A 25323-nucleotide genomic window follows, 5' to 3' on the forward strand; every position below is an offset into this window, starting at 1 on the left:
ACACCTTGACTTCTTTACCTATAACATGGGAAAGTAATAGTAACCTCTTCTATAAGGGTATTGCATTAACCCACTATATCTGTACCTGGTTCCTAGTAAGTGCTCCTCATTAATCATAAAGATAAAAAGGAGAAAATAAGGGAAGTATAAGGAAAGATGCTAAAAAAGATCAAATACCCAAATAAAAGTTCAAAAATAACTTTTTTAAATAGATATCACTGGAGATTCTAAAAGTCAGTTTCAGTTCTATGTTGAGAAAACAGTCATTATTTCTTAATAATAGTACATCCTAAAGGTAAAAAGACTGGTCAGCTAAAAAGAAAAAAAAAAAGCTGTGAAGTGTGGGAACTGCTGACTTGAAAGTTTGGATATAAAAGGAGAAAAATACAAGTTAGATCAGAAAGATTCACATAACTACCCTGCTACTAAAGAGTGAATGGCTAATGTTAAAGAATAAAAAGGAGTTTGAAAAGGAAGAGAAATTGGGGATGCCAAATACAGATGAGATTATTAAGGGACAAAATGAGTCAAGAGTGGTGGAAAGATTATAGGGTGTTAAGGTCATAGCTCATGAAGAGTAGGAAGTCTGGAATATCACAGTTTTGTCTACGATGAAAAGAATGAGAAGATGGGGGAAAAGTGGTTTGGAAAATTGAAAAGGTTGAAATGAATTCAATTGTAGTAGATAAGGAAGCTCATTCTGGAAAATCATGATCTCTTTCAGGTAATAAAAACTATCAATTGAAAAGAATATAAGATACATGGGACTGAATAGCTGAGAAGAAAGATAAAAGTACAGAATAGTGATTATGAGGAAAATAAGATATGGACTAGTAATCAATTGTAAAAGACCTTTTGAAATCAGACAACATGAGTTTATATTAGGGCTAAGTAGTTCCAGGTAGTTCAGATATTGGGAGAAGGCTGGATATGTGTCAAGATGAAAAATCAAAGATGACAATTCCATATTTAAATAGTTGATTCATTATTTTTTATGGAGTAGTATGCAGATTTATTTAACAGAACTCAAAACAGACCTATTCCAAATTAAAATTGAAATTTGTTGTTCATTGCTGTTTTCACTGTACCTGTGATAGACCTTGACAGTCTATTATTATAGATTTGCTTGAAGGTAAGCTTATTTATTGTGGAGTTTATATTTATAGTAATACTCTCTGGTCCAGCAAAACTGCCACTTGTTAACAAGAATGCATTTCACAGTGTGTAATCACTTTTTAGTTCTTGTTCCCAAAAGCCTAGGAAAATCTACATTTAATTAAATAACTTATTAAATCTTGAATTTTAAAAACTATCTTACATTCCAAAGGATCCACTATTTTAAAATTATAAACTACTTCAAATTTTTTTGTAATAAGTAATTCAGCCTTCAGCGTTTAAAGCAGAATTCTTAAAGACATTCATGTCCTATAAATTGAAATGTTATACTTTTCCACTTGAAAGATAAAATTGTGCTAAAAAAAATGCCTGTGCCCTTCATAATCACTACTTGATAAATACTTTAAAAAGGGATTCCCTTGTGGCTCAGACGGTAAAGTCTGCCTGCAGTGCAGGGATCCAGGTTCAATCCCTGGGTCAGGAAGATCCCCTGGAGAAGGAAATGGCAACCCACTGCAGTATTCTTGCCTGGAAAATGCCATGGATGGAGGAGACTGGCAGGCTACAGTCCATGAGGTTGCAGAAGGTCAAACATGACTGAAATTACTTCACTTTCACTTAGAAAGAGTTCTTAACTGTATATACCCATTATAAATATCACTTAACACATTTTAATATATTGTTGCTATATGGATATTCAGTAGTTATATCTTCAAGATGTATATCAGAAATTTTACTAGGGGATTTTTTTAAACTTGAAACCACTTAAATTTTCAGTCTGTATTATGAATATAAATAAACAAGTGTTTATAAAATATTAGAAAAATAAACATATTGAACATGAAATTATTTCTGTGACTTTGATCTGTTTGTGTGGTTGAGAACAACTTTCAAAACTGTATTTTAATCTAATTAATAGAATATTTTACAGACATTAATATATTTACATTTATCTGCTTATCAGAACAATTTTTACAACTAGTATTTAAAAAAATCAACCAAAACACAAACTTTCTGGATTCTCTTCATTGCTAGAGCTTAAATTTGTAAAGAAAGGAGATTTCTTTGTGTTTAAGAATATCTATGTAAGTAATAGATAACTAGAAAACTAATCATGTGTTTATTACCACATTACATGTTTATAATTTTAAGAATTTAAACAAAAAAAAATTTAGAAACAATTGATTGTGACATTTGCAAAATCGAATCCCTTAAAGCCCAAACTTGATTATCACCTGTTTTATTTAAAATATTAAAGTCTTAAAGTATTATATTCTGTAATAACCAAAGCCTTAGTGGTTTTATACATGTTAATATTTTCCTAGAAGTTAAGGAAGTATCCTCAGAATTATTAAGGATGGTGTCAATGAATATGAGTTGCATCAGTTACTAATACATGCCCAATATTTCACATATATGCCAAGTAAAAAGAAAAGTATTAAATAAATTGAAAAAAGATAGTATTGATCTTAGTGATCACAAAGTTTGAGTCACTGATGTTACTACTTTTTCTACATATTTCTTTGCAGTATTTCAAGAGAATCCATATCTAGGGCAAGATGGCTGTCATAATGAACCTGTGATCCTTCAAGTTGATTTTACTCTGATGAAAATAGAAGAACCTACCACATATACCTTATGCTTCTGTAGATTAATGAACTTAGCTTCTAACCTGTGTTGTGGTAGATGGCCTCTAGATTTATTTCACATCTATTTAGTCAACAATCTTATAATTATGCTGAGATTAACAAAGAACATATTTTAAAATATATGTTAACTACTCCCAGGGAATCTGTACAGTGGCAGTTGTAACCAGAGGTGGGGAAATTACTGTTCAGTTCATAGTACATAGAATATTCACAAAGTCAGTAGCATATGTTTCTGCATAGTATTGCATGGAAAGTAAAATAGTAGGGCAGTTATTAATGACTATTCATGAAATTCTCTCTGGAGAAATGACTTTATAAAGTGAACTTATTACAAATAGCAAAAACAGAAAACAACGGATTTGAAGGTTTTTTTTTCCTTCTCTTGTGAGGTATGCAGCTCTTCTTCCCTTTTAAAATATGATTTAACAAAAATATTGGTATGACTATGCATTGTCTCGTTTTCCTCAAGGTTTTAAAGAAGAATCAAGAATCCCTGAACTGTTTAAAACATGATCAGACATTAGAAGCAGTCTTAATTTGTTACTTGAGAGCAGTGAATTAAGCAGGAGCCTATGAATTTTTTTATCCTTTCTTTTACTCTTAAAAACTTTTTTCTATCCCAGTTAGGACTTATGAAATATTAAATGTGTAAATATGACTGACTTAAGTAATTTTATCTGCTTTTCCTGACACTGCTGAACCTTTAAAGTTATGCTTTTGCTCATGTCTGAGTAATTTTGAGGGTAGATATTAATATAAAACATAATTTATGTATAGAATTTGTCCATACTATAAAACTACCCCATTTCATATATTAAGAAATATTATCTATTGAAGATGCTACTTAAGTGATACAATTTGTCAAGTCAAAGTATACCTTTTTAAAAAGATAAAAACATCTTACATACACTTTTAGGTTACTCTATTAGACATAAGAAGTTTTAAAAATACCTTAAGAATATTATGGTCTCATGTGACGTGTTTTGTATATAGTTTTATATATAGTATGTATATGTGTTTAAAAATGAAATGAACAATAAATTTGATTCCTAATATTTTTGTGCTTATTTTCAACACAGGCTGATAATGCTACAAAATATTATACACCTCATCTATACAAATTTTTAGTGTTTAGCACAAATAATAAAAAAATTACAGCAATTTGTTAAAATGCTGTTAGTTACTTGTTTATTAATATGAGGTTAATGTTTACATTTTCAGACGGGCTCTAAATTTATTAAAAATTAATGTTTTAGAAGATAATGTGATATTAAGAACTCAGAACTGCAAATTTAATTGCTTTTAAGTATGGAACCCTAAATTCATGTGGAATCAACTTGTTGGTGATGTTCAACATATTAAGTAGGTGGATACTTTTATGCCAAAGTAAACTTCATTTCACCACTTCTTTCAATCCCCGACTGTATTCATTGATAGGAAAATGACTTTCAGTTTTACTCATTAAATTTATTGAATTTTTGTTTAAGATCTCTTTTCCCCCAAGAAAACAAAAGGGAAAGAAAAGAGACTACTATTCATGAATATGGTCAGGATACCTTTAATACTCATGTGAATTTTTATCAGTCACCATCATGATTTCAAGTCATGAATTTATTTTTACATGCTTATGCATGCGTATTTACATGCATTAGTTATTTAATTGACCTTAAATTCCATTAAATTTAAATGAATAGGAGAAAAATTTGTTCATAGGATTTTGTTCTCGTTATATTACATTTTATTTTGTTTTGTTTTATTTAAATAATCAGTTTAAGGCTTATAAAGGTTGATTTGCTCCTGAACTGCTTTATTCCCAGACATTGCCATCTTCCCCAACTACCACCAAGTCCTCTCCATCTGATCCCATGACCACCTCCAGAGCTAATCAGGTACAGTATCATCCTGTCATCTACACCATACTTTTCACGGGTGATTGCCTGCACACTGGAGAAAAAGATACTGGTGGGTTAAGGATGTATTCGTTCATTCACATTTGTGCACCATGATCAGATTCCAAATAACCTGAGAAAGAAATACCAGTTATTCCTGAAAATTTATATGCATTTTTAGCTTTAGATAGCAAAAATAGACTCAGATGATAGACTACTAGAATTTTGGATTTTCCCCCTAAAATTTTGACTTTATGGAACTCTGAGGGTTATTTATTGAGTTGGTGTTTATTATTTCCCTTATTGTTTCTTCCTAGGCTTCCTGGTATATAAATTAAGAATATCATATATGTAAAAAAATGAATGTATAAATATGAATTATTGAGCAAAGGTATATCTTTAAATGTGAATGCATTTTTCTTTGTTTTTTATTTCAGATATGCCTTACTGTGTAACAGTTTAAAACTTTTGATGAAAAACATTTCTAGCAATCTAAGAGTAACTGGAAATTGGTGTTTGTGATCATTTTAATGCTGTTTAATAACTCAAGAAATGGTACTTTCTTAGAATTTAATAATACATTTTCTTTGCTGGAGTGGCAGACTTTGCAATGAGAAATATATCTTAGTTTGACTTGATGATTGTTTTGGTACTGAATATTTGTAGGACATTCTTCAAAAATGTAGTTATTTCTGGCACATTTAAGGAAATCATCTAAAATATTATGTGTAATTCAGAGCCTTACTGTACTTTAACATGAGAAATGTTGAAAATATATTTATTAAAATGATTAAACACATTTTCATTTTGTCTGAATTGAGCTTCATTTAGGTGAGAAATATAATTTTCTTTAATATTTCCACATTTTTACTAATATAAAGCCTTATGGAATTACTTAAATATTAAATGAGCTTATCTTTTTAGTATATTTTTCATGCAGTTGACTAATTATTAACTTTGAGCTATATTTGCTAAATATATTAAGTGTGGCTTTTGCATATGATCTAAGATAAGCCTATCTGAATTATTTTGCTCATTTATTGATTCTAATACTTTTGCAACCTCAGGAAAATTTTTTGAATAACTGGAGGGAAAACTAACATTTAGAATGTTATTCTGTAGTAGGAGCTTGATTTTTATTTTATGCAGTAGTCTTCCCTTCAAACAAAAATCCTTGATAATGCTCACATTTTAGCCCCAGTAAATTGGATTAAAAAGTACACATCGCTAGTGATGAAACACATCTCTTTTCTTTAAAGGTAATGGTGCTACATGAAGTGAGAAGCAAGCTTGTATTATTGATGCATGAAGTTGGAAAAGTGTATATACATTTTCACTCATACTTTTTCTCTTATGAGTTTTAATTATATGAATTAGAAAACTATTGTGAAAACAATTGACTTTATATTTTTAGTGTTCCTCTTCTGCTTCATTCTCTTCCAAATAAAGACAAGACAAATGAGTACAATGCTCATTAGAAACAAATGATTTTTCTCAACATAAAAAGTAAAAAATTCTGGATCTAGAAAGAAAAACCGACAATAATTTTGTCTTTAAAGTTAGATTTGTATTTTCTTGTATTTATTTTATGGAAACATGATTTTTATAAAATGATTTATTAAAAAGGTAATTTTTTTAAGGTTTACTGATATAATATTTTTACCCTCTAAATATGTTAACAGATCCACCTCTGGATATTTTTCTAATTTGTAAAATTAAGTCATGTGTGTTTTTATACTCTGTCCACAGTCATCAGTTAGTAAAATTATTTTATTTATACTTTGTTTTCTTCTATTCTTGTACAAACAAGCATAATACCTTCTGGATAACTTGAGGCAAGATGTAAAATAACAAAACAAAATCCTTAAATTCATTGAAGGAATTATAGTTCTCTTCCATCTTTATGTTATTAATAGTCTGTAATTATTTCGTTCCCTACAGTATTTCCCAATAGACTCTATTCATGTTGTAGTAGAGAAGATAATTTGGTTTTTGTTGTTCATTCAGTCTTTAGATAGCTCACAGTTGTTTCTTGTGGATAGTCCTAATTAATTCAGCTTCACTAAAATTGACTTAGATGTATAAGAGTAATAACCAAGATAGAAAAATGGGTTCTAACGTGATCATCTTAAACTCTCCAGATTTAAAATAGACTCTTAAGCCTATAATAATATGACTTTCATTTCTGGTACTTTCACTTTATCCTTATCCAGCAGTTTAGCAGGTATGTCTGTAGTTTTATGTTAAAATTATTGTTTATGTCTTATAGCTAATCTGATGTCCTCTGCTGTTAAAAACCACTGCAGACTTTCTCCATGTGAATTTTCATAAACCAATATAAAGCAGTTTAGACAGCTGTTTGTGCTATTTCATCAATAATGGCTAAGTGAGTTGTGATTGAGTCTTCTTTAGACTAAATGGTTTGTGTTACAAACTAATAAAAGGAACTATAAAAGACTATTAATATTTAAAAAACCCCAAAATAAAAAGCACAAAAAGTACATTGAAAATAAGTTTTTTCTGTAGTTTCGGTGTTTAAAAATCTTCTCTGTTCTTTTAAAGATGACTATGATGCTTCAATACATACTGAATTTTACCTTCCTACCTTCATATTTCCACAAGTCAGACTGTTTTCACAGATCAGACTACAATGTTATGAGTCTGTAATAATTTCCCCTGGAAAACTGAAGGATTATCATATGAAAAGCCTTATAGAATGGTGGTTAAAAGTTTACTGGAGCCTAATTGCTTATGATCAAATCTTTGTTCTGCTATTTGCTGAGTAAATTGGACCTCAGGTTCCCCTTCTGTGAAATTGAGATAATAAATTCATTATGTTTAGAATGGCACTAGAATGTACTACTCACCATAGAAGTGTAAGCTGTTTACTTATTTTTTCTGAAATTTCTTTCAAATGATGAAAATAAGATTATTCTTTAAAATGGTAACTAATACAGCATAAAACAGCTTAGTTAAACTAAGTTTTATCTTTAAAGAAAGATTCTGTGATACTGATATTGCTGCATTTTCAACACTAAAATACTATAATCAACATGTATGTAAGCTTTTTAAGATAGTTTTAGATGCTCTGTAGTTGTTTTCTTCTCAAGTGAGAGTACAAAGTTACTTGTTGTCTAACTTGTAAATCAGATTTCTATTATTTCCCTATTAAGAAAGAAAGTTAGGGCTAATTTTTACAACCTACACTTTTTTGTCTGTGCATATTGCACGGTGCAAGTTTGACACTTTGGAACTTTAAGAAGCAAATATATGGATAGAAATAAAGTTAAAGTCTTGATCAATGTGATTAAACTTTAAAAAGATAAAAAACAGAATCAGTTGGATTTGACCAATTATAAGTTATCTTTCTACATTTTTCAGTCACTTTGATTCAACAGAATGGTTTTGTTAATCAATCAACGGTGCCAAAAATTAAATTCCAGTCTTAGTTTTAGGTTCATGATTGTTAGCTCTCCTGGGATTCTTCTCACATTTCAAGAAAAGTAAAAAGAATATTTTCAGAAGCATGTGCTTTATAGATATTTATATAATAAGAAATTTGAAATTAAATAGCACAATATACAAAACAAATGAAAGTAGGTAACTCATATATAGAACCCTTGCTGTAGTTACAGGAAAAAACAAATGAAAATCACTGGCCCCACTTCAGTTTCATGACCACAGATCTCAAATGACCCCCTAATTCTGTCAGGTAATCATAAGCCCAGTCACTTTTTTACTCTCTGAATGTCTGTTTCGTAAATTCTTGTCTCATTTCAACACCTGTATTAGTTTTTTGTGTGTAACAGACTGCCACAAATTTATCGGCTTAAGCTGCACACATTTATCACCTCAGTTTTCAGTGGATCAGAAGTCAAAGGCACTGTTAGCTGAGTCATCTGCTCAAGAGTCAAAAGCCAGCAATCAACAGTATCAGCTAGGGTTTATTTTCATCTGGAGGCCTGACTGAAGACTAATCTGATTTTAAGTTCATGTAGGTTGATGACAACATTCAGTTTTTTGTAGCTGTATGCCTGGGGACCCCAACTTCTTGTTGACTGTTGACAAGAGGAAGATCTCCGAGTCTAGAGGCTACCCAGGTTTCCTGCTGCGGGACCCACTGTGCTGGCGTTTCACAGACAGCAGGAGCATCTATCTCTCCCCATTGTATGTTAGCACCATGAAGTCTTATTGAACCTAAACGTAAGAATTACTTTCTCTTTTACCATACAGTGAAATTTAATCAGAGTAGTGACATTCCATCCCCTTGCCATATTCTGTGGGTTAGAATCAGGTCACAGTTTCTCCTCACACTTAAATGGAGGGAACTCTGCAAGGCGTAACCCCACGGGAGTAAGATCGTGAAGCCATATAAGAATTGTCTGTGCCACCCCGAGGTCTCTTGCTCTATCCTCACTCCAGGCTCATCACCTTACTTCCTACTTGACTGAGAAAAATGAAAGCAATAAAAAGAAAACTTTGATTGCTGGCAGAGCTCTGTGGGCTTGTCTTTCTTGAGGTTAAAAAAAAAAAACAAAAAAAAAACCCTGTTTTTGACCCAGAAATCAATTTAGCAACTTTAATCTTGAGGTTCTTAAAATTTAAAGGAGAATTAATAAAGAATGATGACCTGTTTGTTAAAGAAAAAAAAAGAAAGAAAACTTTCACAAAATCACAGCTTCACCTGTACCCACGTATTCTACCTCTCATCTGTTACCATAGATAAACTTTGCCTGCTTCTGTTTAAAATAAGTAATTTCAGTTACAAGTTAAAGGCTCATTATTTTTTCTCTACTCAAGGTCCTCTCTTCACCAATTGTGCCATCTCTCTCATCTGTCAAGTTTTTTACCTCTGTAACATTCCCATGAGCATACATACATCTGTCTTTTCTCTCATCTTAAAAGACAAAACAAAACTTCTTTTAATCTCACTTCCCTCACCAGCTAATGCTGTATTTCTTACACTACTTTGTAGCAAGACTCACAAAAGTGTTTACTCTCTGTTTTCCAATTTTTTGTCTTCTCATTTTTTTTCTTAAATCCATTCCTGTCAGATTTTTGCCTCCACAATTCTGCTAAAACTGTTTGCATAGGACATCAGAGATGATCCCATGATTAATTTCAGTTGTCCTCAATCTGCATGGAACTTGGTCTATCAACAGTATTTGTTATCATTTGTCAGTTTTACTTTCTTGGTGTACTTTGATTACTTGATGTACTTTCATTACTTGACTTCCAGGATATTATTGCACAATCTTTTTTTTCCTCTTGTATCATGCCCTATGCTTCATCTCAAAATCCTTTGCTAGTTCCTCCCATCATCCTTCTTAATGTTGCAGTAAGTGGGTCTTCATATTTGAAACTCGTTCTGGATGTATACTTTTCTTCCTCCTCATATACCACCTTGGCTTTTATGTTCTGACATATGCAAAATTTACGTTTTCATTGAGAAGCAGGTTTACTGTGAACTAATGAAGTTTAAGGGCTACCCCAGTGGCTTGGTGGTAAAGAACCCACCTGCAATACAGAAGACACAAGAGACCCGGGTTCGATCCCTGGATCGGGAATATCCCCTAGAGGAGGGCATGGAAACCCACTCCACTGTACTTGCCTGGATAATTCCATGGACAGAGGGGCCTGGCAGGGTACAGTCCATAGGGTCACAAAGAGTTGGACATGACTGAAGTGACTGAGCATGCATACAATGAAGCTTAAACCTTAAGATTCTTCGCCTGCACAGGCTTATTACAAGGCCCTCTACCTAATTTTATGTTTATAATTTTGAATGTAGAGGACAAAGATGTCCTCTAAAATTGTGAAAGATTCAGATCCCACATAACATGGGTTCACATTTATCTCTAATACACATATCAGAGCGAAACTACAGACTATATCCAAGTTTCCACTCCGCATTTCCACATGCATATCTAATGGACACCTTTAATTCAGAAGTCCACAAACTACCCCAAGCCTGCTCCATCTATAAACCTTAAATCTCTATTGAAGCAATTTCTTGCACCATTTTCTCAGATCTCAAACCGTGTATTCATTCTCATCTTTCTTTCATACCCCAAATCCAGTTCCTTTAAGAAACAGTGTTGATTCTATCACTAAAATATGTATAGCATGTTGACTTCTTCTCATTACATCTACTGCTACCCTAGTCCAAGCCTTAATTATTACAGTAGTGTCTATATGGATTTCCCAGACTTTGTACCTTTGCACCCCAAAATCTGTTTTCCATTGAGCAAATTATTTCTTATAAAATTTCTCTGCTTATGCCTGCAATAGTTTTCCATTGAACTTAGCGAAAGCCAATATCCTCCAAATGACATCAAATTAATTTGTAAAATCCTTGCCAGATTACCACTTTGACTTCATTTCATATCAGTTGCCTCCTTACTCTGCCCTTGGCAAACCCACCTGCCTGGGTTGCCTTGCAGACATTAGGCAAGTTCTTGCCTCTCTCTACATGAAATTCTCCAATCTCAAAGAGATCTACTTGGCTAACATCTTCATAGTCATCAAGTCTTTGTTCAAATTTCACCTCTCAATACCCTTTTGAGATGTATGTATCAGGTCACCGAATTTGATACTGCAACCTGGCCTCCCCATTCTCCAAGTACTTCTGATTCCCTTTATCTTGCTGTATTTTTTTTTTTTCTTTTGCCTCACAGAACACAGCATGCTTTGCTTGCTGTTGTTCAGTCGCTAAATTTGCAACCCCGTAGTTTGCAGCATGACAGGGTCTCCCTGTCCCTCACTATCTCCTGGAGTTTACCCAAGTTCATGTCCATTGAGTCAGTAATGCACCCATCTCATCCCCTGCCACCCTCTTTTTTTCCTAGCATCAGGGTCTTTTCCAATCAGTTGGCTGTTTGCTTATCATCATATAAAAAAAATGATGTATTGTCAGCCTCACCGCCCTAGAAAATCAAGTTACATGAGAACAGTAGTCTTTGTTCTATTCTCTGATATATCAGAAGCATTTGTTGCTTAGCTCCTAAGTCATGTCCAACTCTTTTGTGACCCCACGGACTATATCCCACCAAGCTCCTCTATCCATGAGATTGTCCAGGCAAGAATACTGGAGTGGGTTGCCATTTTCTCCTCCAGAGTATCTTCCTCATCAGGGATTGAACTCAGGTCTTCTGCATTGGCAGGAGGGTTCTTTTCCACTGAGCCACTAGCCTGGAACATTAATAGATTCTCAATAAATATTTGTTAAGTGGCTAGTATTAGTTGGAAGAATAGGCTTACAGTCTGTATGGTTTTTAAAACTCATTTTTTATTTTTGAAAATCCTTTCTTCAAATGAAATCTTGCACAGAAGTTCTCTAAAAATGTAAGCCACCAGAAAAAGGAATACTATTGATTGAAAGACATTAAGTTAAAGGGACATAGCCATCTTCTTAGATGACTTTTTCACTTCACTAGTACTTGGAGCAGTTTGAAAGTATTCTTTTGTTTGTTTTGCAGAGGAAACCAGTCAAGCTCTTACCTCAAATATGTCATAATTCTCCAACAAAATGTAAAAATTAAGCTTTATTTCCTTCAGTGTTGTATGTGATGTCACGATAGTATTCTTTAGAAATATGTTTAATAACATCCTAGAAAAATAGTGGAGTTCAAATATTCTTTTTAAATGAACTTACTGACTTTATTATACACATTCGATTTTATGTATTCATAGCTATTAGGATGAGCCATATAAAATTGCTGATATTTGAGTGCATTTCCTTATGGCTCAACATAGAGTATCATATTCATATCAAAATCTCCAAGAATTCTTAGAAATAAATTGATCCAAAACACTGAATCCACATTAGGAGAACATGGAGTTTCCATATAAAGACATAAATAGCATTCCCTTAATAAATAAATAGACTTACAGTAACCTTGGAGGGGAAAATTTAATATCATAGAAACATTAATTCTTTTAAATTAAAATGTAAATCTGTTGCAATTTCCCTTTTATTCCCTTTTTGTCTGGTTTTATGGGAAAGTGAAACAACACAAAATGATTTTAATATTCATATGAAAAATGCCTGAGACTTACCATGAGACAATTAATTGAATAGTTACCAAAATAATGTGTATGAGATTAAGTCTTTCACTCAGTATTAAAACTTACTATAAAACTCTAATAATAAAACACATTTGGCATTAACACAAGCAAATATAAGTGGTCAATGAAATATAACAGAGATGTCAGAAATAGACCTAAGTTATATATGGGAACTTACTATAATCTCTCATTCATTAAGAAAGGTAGTATAATTTAGAAATTAAGAGAATCATACTCTTAGGCCATAGTTCTAGCTTCAAATTAAATCTTTGCTGCTTCCTAATATTCTGACTTGAGAAAACATCCTTAACTTCACCATGTGCTGTGTGTTTGTAAAATGAATAATAACAGTGCCTGCTTTACAGGGTGGTCACGATTCTTGATGCATGAGAAGCATTTAGAACTCTGCTTGGTCCAGAGTAACGTTTGAGTGTCATTTTATTTATTTTAGAAAAGGGTGTTTTATTTAATAAATGGTACTGGCATACTTGACTATCCACCTGAAAGAAAATAACTTTGACCTCTACCTTGTCCAGTATATAAAAATAGATCTTAATGTATTCAAGATTGAAACTGTAAGACTATTTGATGAAATTATGGTGTGTGAAATAAAGTTGAGGATGACTTTCTAGAGCAAGAAAGAAGTATGAGACATAAAGGGATAGGTTAAAACATTCAAATTTACAAATATTTTATATAGTAGAATACACCGTTAACAAGCAAAAGGTGACATATCCTTGAAAATATATGTTTAGCATATATGACAATGAATTAATTACTATACAGAGAGCCCCTAGATTGATACTATAAAATAAAAATCCAGGAGAAAAAATAGGTCAAGATTACGAAAAGGCAGTTTATAGAAGAGGAATGGAAATGCCCAATAAACACATTAAAGCATGTTTAACCTTACCAAGGATCAGGAAAAGTTCAATCAGCATTCACAAGATTACATTTTTTCACCAGACAAAATTTTTTGTGCATATGTATAGTACACATATATCAGGAACACAAAAATTAATCTCTGTGTGGGCCTATGTGTGTGTGTTTATAAATTAAAAGAGTGGTTAAGGATATAGGAAATAAGCATTCTCATACAGTGTTGATGTAAGAAATGCTATATCATTACAGCTTTTGAGCATCTATCCAGTAAAATTTAATACACTAATACATGGAAATATAGAGACAAAGATGTATATTGTAGCAAAATTTGGAAAACCACCTGACCTTTAGCAGGAAAGTGGCTAAGTAAATACGGTATTATAGAATATTATGTGGTAAAGCTAAAATAATGAATTAGAACCACATAAATTGGCCTAGGATAGTGTTCGTAATATATTAACTGAAGAAAATTAAGTTGCCAAGAAACACATGGCCTTCTTTTTAATAGTCAAGAAATACCTGGCGTTTGTGTATCATCAGGATGATGACAAGGAATGTGAACATTATTAACTTTTTAAATTTCTGCTTTGGTATAAAAATGGCAACTAAGGGAAAGTAAAACAAGATGGAAAAAAATAACGGCTTCAGTTACAATGTTATGTAATGTTTTAAGGAATCTAAAATGGGAACTTTCCAAAAGATTGAGAAAGATTGGACTGTCTTTGATATTAGATGTGTTTGGACTACTTGGCCATTTAGTTTCCTAGTTGTCGGATGCTTTTTGAGGAGTTTCAAGAAGGGTCACAAGAGAGGCTTCAGGAATAGAAGAGACACACTTAAGGGGCAAAGGAAATGGCAGTTTATATGTTAAAGTTATGCCAAATTAAATTATTATGTAATATTTGTAATATTTTTCTTTATTCTTTGTTAATATAGCAAAAGGTCTCAATCCTAGTCTCATCAAAATTACCAAGAGATTCTTATTTAATAAATCTAGGATGAGATTATACATCTATATTTGAAGAGTTAGAAAAACACTTCCTGAAGTCTCTTATTTGGGTAACACCGTTTAGCATATGAAAATGCACAGTAGTTTATTGAAAATGATAATTATATAATTATGTATTACATAGCACTTTTCCCTTTACAGAGACTTTTTTATGAAATAACACTTCAAATATTATTTGATAAACATTAAAGAAAAACATACTTGTATAGAAATTGAGGGTAAGTGTTAGTTTTATCATTGAGAACAGTAAAGGTTTACTAATAATTACAATTTAAATCTATGAAGAAATATTATACAAAGGATAATTGTCTTTTCAGATAGTTGTAGTAGTTTTTTGACTATTGCCAAATTCAGTTAGAGGTTTTCTAACCTTGGAAATCTTTATATATGCAGATTGTTGCTATTTTCAAAGATTATTTAGCAATATTTTTGCCAAAAATTACGGTAAAAGACTAAATGAGCACTTCCTAACCATACCCCTTCCACTGCAAACATCTAGCTTCATTAGTGTGCTGAGCTGTGGATGATGTGTCCTTCACAGCCAGTGATGGACATCAGGGGATCTTTCTGAGGGCAAGTTAAGAATTTCTGCTGAAAGCAGCACACTGTTAATATTTTCAGGTTAGAATTATAACACATCTTTTCAGTGAATACCAGGTTATGTGACCTTCCAAAGTCCCTTCTAAAGGTTTCATCTCATATGAAGATGTACTTGTATTTATGGAAAGCCTAGGGCTTTTGCAGTTTTCAGATTGAAGAAAATGGTACACTCCAGGGGAAAAAGAGTTAATGAAATGTGAAATGTACCTTATTTTACATCCTATATGTGGTTTGGACACTGATAAAAATACAGAGTGCCTTGTCTAGTATTAGCTGCTAAGGAGGCAGATAGGCAATATTCTGTGTTTTCCTGGACTGCTACCTAGTAGGTAGAGGTGGTTTGTTGTTTTCGTCAGCATTCTCCTTAAAGTCATAGATCTGGGGGTTCTTGCAGATGCTGTGTTCTCAAGACAGAGCATTATATGTGCCTTTATATAACCAAAGCACTTAATGCTTCATTACTCCAAAATGTGCACTAGTCTTCAGCAGACTTGTTTGTCTTTCAGTTAAAGCCATATAAAATAGAAAATACACAAAATAGGAAAATTGGGTAGTTATCAACATTTTCAACATTTCAGTTTTATTTCAAAAATGATTAGAAGTAGGAATATTTTTGCATATTCTCTTAGATAAGAGTAGTTTTGCCAGAGTTTGATAATCTGTTCACTGTGGATAAAAATTTTTCTCATTTTTATTTCTAATTTTTTAATCTTTGATTTGGGAATATCCCAGTTGACATTTTTCATCTTCTGAACCTAATACCTCATAATTTATTTTATTCTTTGGTTTAGCTATTTTTTTTCCTTCCATTAGGTGATACAGTCCTTCAGTTACATTTTAAAAATAATTTTGAAAATGCAAATGGTTTGTTTTGTTAACTAACTTTAAATGGCTTTTAGCCAAATAAGAGTTATAAAAGTATTTTTATTTGTGTTGCATTAACATATTAGAAGTGAATTACTTCAGTCCATACATAGGAAAAGAATTTAGTTCTATCATTAGTAATATGTTTATTTAAATTGCAGACATTCTTCTGTAGCTTTCACTTATTAGTCAGTATGTGTTTTCATATTCCAAGTATTAATGAGAATAATTCAAGACATTTTCATTTCTCAATGACAGTCATTTGTGATAGTTATCAATGTCCCTTTACTAATAAGATACTGAAATGCAGACACCTATTATTTTTTAAAAAGCAAATATTGCCTTCAGAAAAACTCTTGGTGAAATTAAAATATAAGAAATGTTGAATTAGCTTGATTAGTAAATATAAAATACCTACAAGTAACTGTAATTTGATTTCAATAATATTTTAAATCATGTTAAAAATATGGCACATCAATCTATCATTAATAATAATACTAAATTTTAATGGTGAAAATGGCTTAATCAAAATTTTGTAAAAGCAAAATAATCCAAATTGTGAAAGTTTTCTTAGTAATTAGCTACCTCAGGTACCTAAGTTTAAATAGAGATCAGTTTTTAAACATAGTTCAGCATTTATCTCCAATAATATCTTATCAGATTAGTTTGCTTACATTATAGAATATTGAATCAACCCATACTCAGAATTTTAAGTGACTTTATATTCCTAGATTAACTTTAGTGGTTTTCCTAAACGGGCATTTAGCATAATTACATGATTCTTATTTAAAACTACGATTTTCCATTTTCTTGTTTTAAAATTTTACAAGTATTTTCTGGGACTTCCCTGGCGATCAAGTACTTACAATTCCATGCCTCCAATGAAGAGGACACAGGTTCAATCCCTAGTTGGGGAACAAAAATCCCACATGCCAGGCAGCATGGTCAAAAAAAAATAAAAAGAAACAAAAAAATTTTTAGGTATTTTCTAAATCTGTTTTTCTGCCAACTCATTTTATAATACACATTTAAATGCGTATTAGTATTTATTATGCCACATGTCTGGAAGCTTCATGAAAGTGAGATCTTACACTTTCTGTTTAATGCTGTATCTCCAGGAACAGTACCTAGGAGTCAGTAAATAATTGTTCAATGAATATAGGAAATATACTAAATTAATTTTAAATGAATTGTTTGTTCTGCTTTTGCAGGACTTGTTTATTCAGCAGCCTAATTTGGGGATAATTTTTCGATTTCCTTTTGTTAGACTGCTTTTAAAAACTTTTTAAATAAGAGAAGTTTTTATATGGTAAGAAAAAATGCTCATCTGAAACCCAGCCTCTATTATTTATTCAGTTTTATCTGTGTATAATTTTACACTCTTTAACTCAAATTCTACATATACATTTATATATATTTTTTACATTGTGCATAGATATTTTCCACATTATTTTATAGTTTCATATAGTGTCTTATACTGTTCTGTGTGTATGACATTTTCCCTGTTTGGCATTATTTCCCAGATAGATCACAGAAGGAGAGAAACTAAGTTAAAGATTATGCTCATTTTATAATGTAATGTGTTACATAAGGTGATTTCCAAAATATACTGCCACAGAAAAGAGGTTAAAAGAAAGCGATTAAGATAGTTAAGCCTGTCCCTTATTTTCATCTAGTGTGCCTTTTTTTGTGATTAATTTTGCTGTTCTGCTGAATATCTTTGATTATTTTAGATGTTAAATGTTTTCTTGTCCTGCGCAATCCTTTGCTGTCCACTGTTTAATGAATTATCTGTTCACTTTTACCTTCCACTCAATTACCTTGTCCATTCATTCCTCTGGCTTTAAATAATGATTGCTGTGTTAACTCTCAAACCCACAGCCAGTCACCTACTTGACACGTTCTTATGGGTGGCACATTTCAAACTTGATATATCCAAAATAGAATTTTTTATTCTGTCTTTATTTTTCACACCTTTCCATCATCTGCTTCAGTAAACACAGCCCCTACTTTCATGTTCATAGCTGTTTTTCATTTTTTTTAGTTGATTGTTACAACCTCTAAAATATTAAGTTGAAAATATTTGTTTTCACATTAAAAGCCCAAATATATTTTTCACTAATCAAAATTAAGAACTCTGAACTTATTATATATACCCTGAAATAGCTGAGCTAAAAAGAGAAGATTTGAAAATAATAGTTTCAAAGAGCTTTTTAATAATTTGACACGTGGATGGTGATGGCAAATGAGACTTCCAGAAATTTAACCTCAATTTAGTAAAATCTGGTTTAGTAAGCACTAAGAAGACAAACCCCAAATTATTTTCATTTGTAAATAATCAGCTGCTCTGTAATAGTTTATCATTCACAACCCTCATGTTTTCTTCATCATACTTGACCTCTAGTAAATAGTCTTTTTTGATATATCTAGAGTGCTTATCTCCACAACATAACGGACACAGTTTGAAGGGCTATTTTTTATTTCTTTCTTAACCCATAAAGAATATATTTCTCCCGTTTTTCTTATTCCTAAGTATCTCCCTCTCTGAAATATAATATGTATTTTTAAAACATGCAGCAGTCACCAAAAGGGGGGGGGGGGGGGAAACAACTTGGAATAATGCTTCACTGGAAAAAGCAAAAGAAATGTATTAAATTTTAAAAAATTGTTCAGTTAAACTTTATTTGCCTTAAGAAATTTTTTGGTGATAATCACTCATTTTCTGTCTTATCTCAAAGATACACAAAAAAGAAGTATACTGTCTGTCATCCTCTGCCATATCTTACAGCCAGAGGGGAAAGTAACGTATGGCCCTTTGAAAGAAGATATAAAATGGAAGTACAGTTTCCTCAAAGCTTTTAAAAGTCAGTTATTTTAAGGTAAAAATGCAGTTGCTGAAGTAAGGCACGATGAGGGAGGTAATCACACCAGTTATGAGTCAGTAGAAGTAGACACTGTTACTGAGTCATCTTATTAATTGATCCAGCTTATCACTTAGTCCAGTAAACACTGAAATGTTTGTATTCTAGTCTTTTAGAACCAACCTGACAACGTTTTTTTATGGCTGAAAAAGCTTAGCCACAAGCTTAATGAGTAGGAAGTTACAAAATAACATAGGAAGAAAATGAAAAATTAAGAAAAAGGCATAGAGTGCATATTTAATTATAATTTTATTGGATTTTTTACTAGCAAATATGTTACCGATTTCAATAATTTTTATAAGATTAAAACATCTGTACATTTATCTTTTGGAGATTTCAGTATGGTTGTAATATAATTTGAATTTTAGATTTTAGAGATGATAAAGTTATTTTTTTTGTAAGAATCCAGTATCATACTTTACACACACACACACACACACACACACACATCACTCACTCACTCTTTCTCTTTCTCTCTGCTGCATGGCCATCTTTCAAATAGTTTATTTAGTTCTTACCTATAAATCTATTTATTTTCATTGCATTTGAGCTGCTGTTGGAAAACCTAAGATTTCACAAAGTTAAAATAGATGAGCTTAAGGGGAAGAACAGTGTGGGGAATACAGGTAACATTTTAGTCATTTGCAACAAATGAATATACAAAGGCAGAGACCTAGAAAAACGCCTAATACAGAGAACTAGCAGGTAAAGTTTGGCTTCAGCAAAGGATACTAGTCATAGAGAATTAAACTGGCAAGACAACCTGGGGACAAGATATGGAGAATTTGGAATGTCTGCATGAGGGGTCTGGATTATTTAGTGGGTAGCTTGAGTGAAATCACTGAAGGCTATTGAGTAGTTTTTTAATAAAGCTGAAATAAAAACACCTACAGTCTTTGATTTTTATCGATGACAAAACTAAGTAATTTGACAGAGGTCACACAGCAGAGCCAGGGTGAGGGTCCATATGTCCTAACTACCAATTCTAGATTCTTCTTATTATACCACACATTACTTTAGATAGGCTAAACAGTAGGACTGGCAAGAACCGTACAGGGGGAAAAAAATCAACAGTGCATAACAGGATGTAGAGATCTAGGGAACAAGGGAAGGCACAGATGGCTTCCAGGTTTAAAACCTGGTGTTGGCAGTAGGTGGGGGGTTAGGATATATGAGAAAAGACAGCATGGTATTTTATGATAGATACTGAGACATGCTTATGAAAAATGGTACTGCCTTGAATTTGGTTATCAAAAGTAAGTAGATTAAATAGACTAGCAGAGAGTTGGAAGAGCTGCTTTTTTATTCTTTTTGGAAAAAAAAGACATTATTTTAGCTATGTCATATGTTTTTTGTCAAAGCAGTACTTTTTAGAAAGAAAGTTATTTATATAAAATCTATAATCAAAAGAAAAATACACTTTTTGCAAGTTACTGTGCGTGGCTGTTCAGTGTGGATCTGCCCAAATGATACATGCATCTTCAATGGTCACTAATAAGTGTAACTAATAACTCTCAGTACTCCACGGGATAATACCCTAGGCAAATGAAGGAGATTTATCCTGTTAGATCATGCAGGGTGTATCTCAGTAAAAGATATATTAGTTAATACACTCCTTTCTCTTTACCAGAGTTAAGACATCTTGACTTTTAGAGCATCAAAAGATACAATAAAATGTTAGTATTTCTTTTGGAAAGGCAAATACTATATGATATAACAAGAACACATTTTCAAAGATACTATTTTATCGATTACAAGTTAGTGAAACCTAATTCAAAGTGACTTACCAAAAAAAAAAAAAAGTGGGGATTTATATTGCTTCCGTGCTGGCTTTAGACATGGTTAGATTCAGATGCCAAAATGCTATCAGAAACCTCTCTCTCTTTTCACTCTTGAAATCCCCTTTTATCTAAGTTAACTTTATTTTCAGTCAGCTCTTCCTCTTTCCATATATTGACAAGATAGCACTAGTGATATCGAGCTTATGTTCTACTAGATCACCCGGTTACTTCCATCCCAACAATTTCGCAGATCCTTAAGGCTCTTATTGGACCATCCTATGTCACGTGCTCAATTCCAAATCAGTACATTGCTAAGAGGTGTGGGAAGTGTGATATGCAGGCTTAGGTCATGTTTCCACTTCTAAAGGCATTTGGAAGGTTGTCAGCCTTACCTAAAGTACATGTACTCAGAATGAGAGAATGTTTCCTGAAGGCAAAGTGGAGTCTCTTGTCATAAGAGATGTCAGCTGACTGACTGAATGAGGTAATAGGTAACCACCATTGATAGGAATAGCTTTAAAAAAGTAAAGCAGTACATATGTAGTGTAAAACATGGAAGCTCTAAATAGAATAGTTCATACCATTAATTAGACTATCTTAAACTATACTTGAACTTCTTTTGCATTTATTTTAAGGTATGGCTTTATGAAATAATTCAGTAATTTTCCTGCCATGTTAATAAAGAATGATGCCTACAGACACTCTCATTCTTTTTTAAGACCATAATGAGTTGGAGTTCTTATTTGGCAAAGGAGTAAATGTGTTTTTCTTAATGCTTATTTTTAATTAGAAAAATGTCAATTTTAAGCCTACCTATTTGGTATTTTTAACTTTTGCATAGCATTCCCAATAGAGGTTCTTCTTTTGTGGTTGCAAATAAAGAAACAGTTGCTTTATTCCTTGTTTTCTAAAACAAGGAATTGGTATAATTATATTGTTAATGTTTTCTCATGTTTCTTTGATGTAACAGTTATAATCTAGGAACAAGGAAAATTTAAATACAATTCTTTTTCTTTTAAAATAATACCATTATTTAAGCAGATCATCATACTAAGATGGGTTTAGGTCTGAACAGGAACTCTCTCCAACACAGAGATAACAGCAACCTGATAGGAAATGTCTGTAGTAAAGAATAGGATACTAATACTACTAAAATGAAATGTGATCATCTCTCAAAGGTTTTCTTACCCCTTTTTCTTCCAGTTATGCTGTCTCCTTTGTACCCTTTATATCTTTTTGCACCCACACTTTAGGACTTGACTGCACTGATACATTTACCCATCTATTTTCTGTAACTGATTTGAGAGTTCCATAAAGGCAGGAACAGTATCATCCTATATCCTTTATCTCTAGCTCCCAACACAGGGCGTGGGTCACTTAATAAGCTTTCTCTAAAAGGTTGGGTGGATGGTAGCAACTATAGATCATATTTCTGAAGGGAAAAGTGATTTGCAAATGTCAGGAATATATCTGATATAGCTGATACTTATTACACCAAATAATTGTATGCTAAGATACAACCTTTTATTTTCTTTCAGTTCTATAGAAATAAGAATGTATATGTCAGTATGCTAACAGAATGCATCAATGAAAATGAAGTCATAGATACAATTAAAATCAACTATTTGTCATCTCATTTGGGATGTAAACACTGTCAGTACACAGATTTTCCTTAGGTAAAGGCAGTATTTCCGTGTCCAAGAAGTAAGCAAGTAGGCCATCTCACATAATTCTCAGCACTACTTTTCTCATCCTTTACCCATTTTCCAGTTGCTCACCATCTTCAAGCTTCCACATTTGTGGTTCACTTCTTTATGGCTCTAATCTGGCACATAAAATGGAAACAGAACACTAGTCTCTCTGAGATACTATATTAAATGCAAATAAATTATATTTTCTTTTTGTCTCAACTTCTACCTTTCAGAGGGTCTCTTTCCTGTCTGTCAATTTTGGATTAATATTAAATGTGCAAAGAAATATGAATGTATTTTTTTAATCTTTCAGAGAATACGTAGAGTAAGAGGTTTTTCATGTCATTATGTCAAAAATAAAAGTTGGGTCGTATTCATTGGCTAGGCTACTAAGTATTTACATTTATTAAATTTGGAGTTTAATAAAAACTTACATCTACATTTTCTTTAATTTTCTATTTCTAAAGTCATTCATTGTAAACAAAATTATAACTGTCTAAAGTTAATAAATGCTACATTATAAATATTAATATGCAATCACTACTGTCTTCTATTCATACACACCTTTAGTTACATGTAGATGAATATCAGTTATATCAGTTATACCAGCAAAATTTGGAAGCTGCATCAGTATTTAATAAAATAACAAATATGGCTGACAGTATTTATTGAAGATTATGCTGTCAAACATTAATAATTTAAACTAAAATCCAGAAAATGTACTTACCACATAAAGACATCTTTAGAATAAAGATAAATGATGTGGTGTAATTCTTCAATTTACAAAAATATATATTTTTGGAAGATGTTTATCAAAAGTTCACATACTATTTCTGGAAAATATTTTAGTATTTTTGAATATTTAAAAGGAAAAAATGATTAAAGGGAAAAATTTAAAAAGGAAGGATGGGTAGTATGCTTGTATAAGTAATGTAAGTATTGTGTACACATTTGCAATTCTTCTAGAAAGACATAACTAGTCAATTAGTCCTAGAGTTAAAAAAAAAGTTATAGCTGCAGTAACTGGTGTGCAGTGTAGTAGAAATTAACAAAATCTTCACACAACTTATAGAAGCTTATTTTAGAGTGGATGTTATAAAATTATATGTTCCATTACTTTTTATTGACAGCCTGTAGGATAGCTTCCATTAACCTTTCATGTGCTATTAGTCTCTTCCTGGGTTATAATCATGAAGGCAGTCATTACATTGAGCAAAACAATAGTAATATTAAATTTTTAAATAGCACTTTTGAAAGTCTTAGTTGAGTAATATGTTTTTCTTATAAAAGATTACATTAAAACACCTCAGTTTGTCAGTATATGTGTTTTCAACAATATATTATTGCAAAAATTTTTCTAATTTTGAAAAGAAATCATGATTTATAAAATATAATCATATTTACCATTCAGATTTGTAAATCCTTAAAAGTAAATTTTCTTAATATTTCCTGTGCACAGAATAAACTATAAGGATGATTCTAACTCATCTTAAGTGGTGTAAGATGTATTCATGGTTTAACTTTCTAATTGTATTACATTAATATATTCCAATATTTCAGACAAATAATTTTCTACCAGAAAGTCTGAGAACAAAAAACCAATTGACTTGTTTAAAAAATTGTCTCTCAGTTGAGTTCTTGAACATGAATGAATTTAATCAGGGGAACAAGAGAGAGATATTTGACATTCCAAAGAACTGTTTCTAGAAAATTTAATTTTTTTAAGTAAAATGACATATAGACAAATTGTAATGAAACAAAATTCTACTGTGACTTTAATTTATATATATGGGAAGAAAAGTTGTGTGGGGTGTGTGTATATAATACGTGTAAATACATTTTTGAGGTAACCCATTCTAGAATTTGAGTTTATACTTTCACTGCTTGCTATCTTCCTAAAAATGCATGGCTCTATTTTTTTTTTTAATTCTTACCCAAGTCTGTGTTTTAAAGACAGCATGGCAGTACTTGCTAAAAATTAACTAAGGAGATATCTCATAAAGTATCTCAACTAAATTTTTGCTGAAATTTCTGCCCATTTAAATGTCTGGGACAAGGAAAGCAGTTATTTCAGTGCTTTGTCTGTGATAGAACAGTCACAATTTTTTATCTCCTGGTGAGTCATAAAAAGTGTCATGTATTTTTGTGCTACCAAAATATAATTTTAAATGTTAATATCTATATTTTAATTGAAAGGGTTATGGAAAATACCATCCTGGTTTTATACATCTTATAATAGTACTCAATTATGATTAAATAATTTAAAACATGCTGAGTTTTGTGGCTGGATGTTTTGGTTCAAATTAGCTAAAGTGCCTGTACTTCGTATGGTCACAGTGAATCATTGTGACTATTCATGTGACTGCAGTAACTTTTAATTAATTTTTGGCAGTATGGTTGTAAGGTCTATTTTTTTAAATGTAGCTTTTGCTGCCAAAAAGAGAATTATCTACCTAATCAAAATAGTCATTTTACAAATTTAGATAGATGTAATACTGCTCTCAAATAGCCCCTAACCTACCTAAAAGCTACTGAATTTTTTTATATTACTAATTGTTTTGAGTTATTGTTAAGGTTACAAGTTGGTATCAGTTTAGTTGTAAAGCTAAAATACTACCTAAATATATTGCCCTTCATCACTGAAAATATTAGTCATGAAGTAAGGTATTGAACAACACAAAAATTACGAGGAACATGAAATTAATGTTTTAAAGGGACTCAAGGTAGAACTTGCCTACTTTTATCTTTACTAACTTTGGTTTATAATCCAGTGCTCTTTGTTTTTATATGTTTTAGAGCAAATATATTCTTGAAGCTAAGTAGGTGAATCATGAGCAGCGTTTTGATTTTGGAG

At 31.7% G+C, this 25323-nt stretch overlaps 1 protein-coding gene across 4 annotated transcripts in view; it reads left to right on the top strand.

Moving 5' to 3' along the window:
* The window catches only part of NOVA1 (NOVA alternative splicing regulator 1), a 157210-nt gene that overhangs the window by 128487 nt on the left and 3400 nt on the right, over window positions 1-25323 (top strand). For 2 of the 4 annotated variants that reach the window (XM_070478069.1, XM_020884722.2), the window contains exon 4: window positions 4583-4654. The exons of the other annotated variants lie outside the window; for them this stretch is intronic. In XM_070478069.1, coding sequence (XP_070334170.1) covers window positions 4583-4654 — 72 coding nt within the window. The remainder of the gene's footprint in view (window positions 1-4582; window positions 4655-25323) is intronic. 4 annotated transcript variants of the gene reach the window in all.

This window comes from Odocoileus virginianus, chromosome 16 (genome assembly GCF_023699985.2).
Source record: "Odocoileus virginianus isolate 20LAN1187 ecotype Illinois chromosome 16, Ovbor_1.2, whole genome shotgun sequence".
In the NCBI taxonomy this organism is placed as follows: Eukaryota; Metazoa; Chordata; class Mammalia; order Artiodactyla; family Cervidae; genus Odocoileus; species Odocoileus virginianus.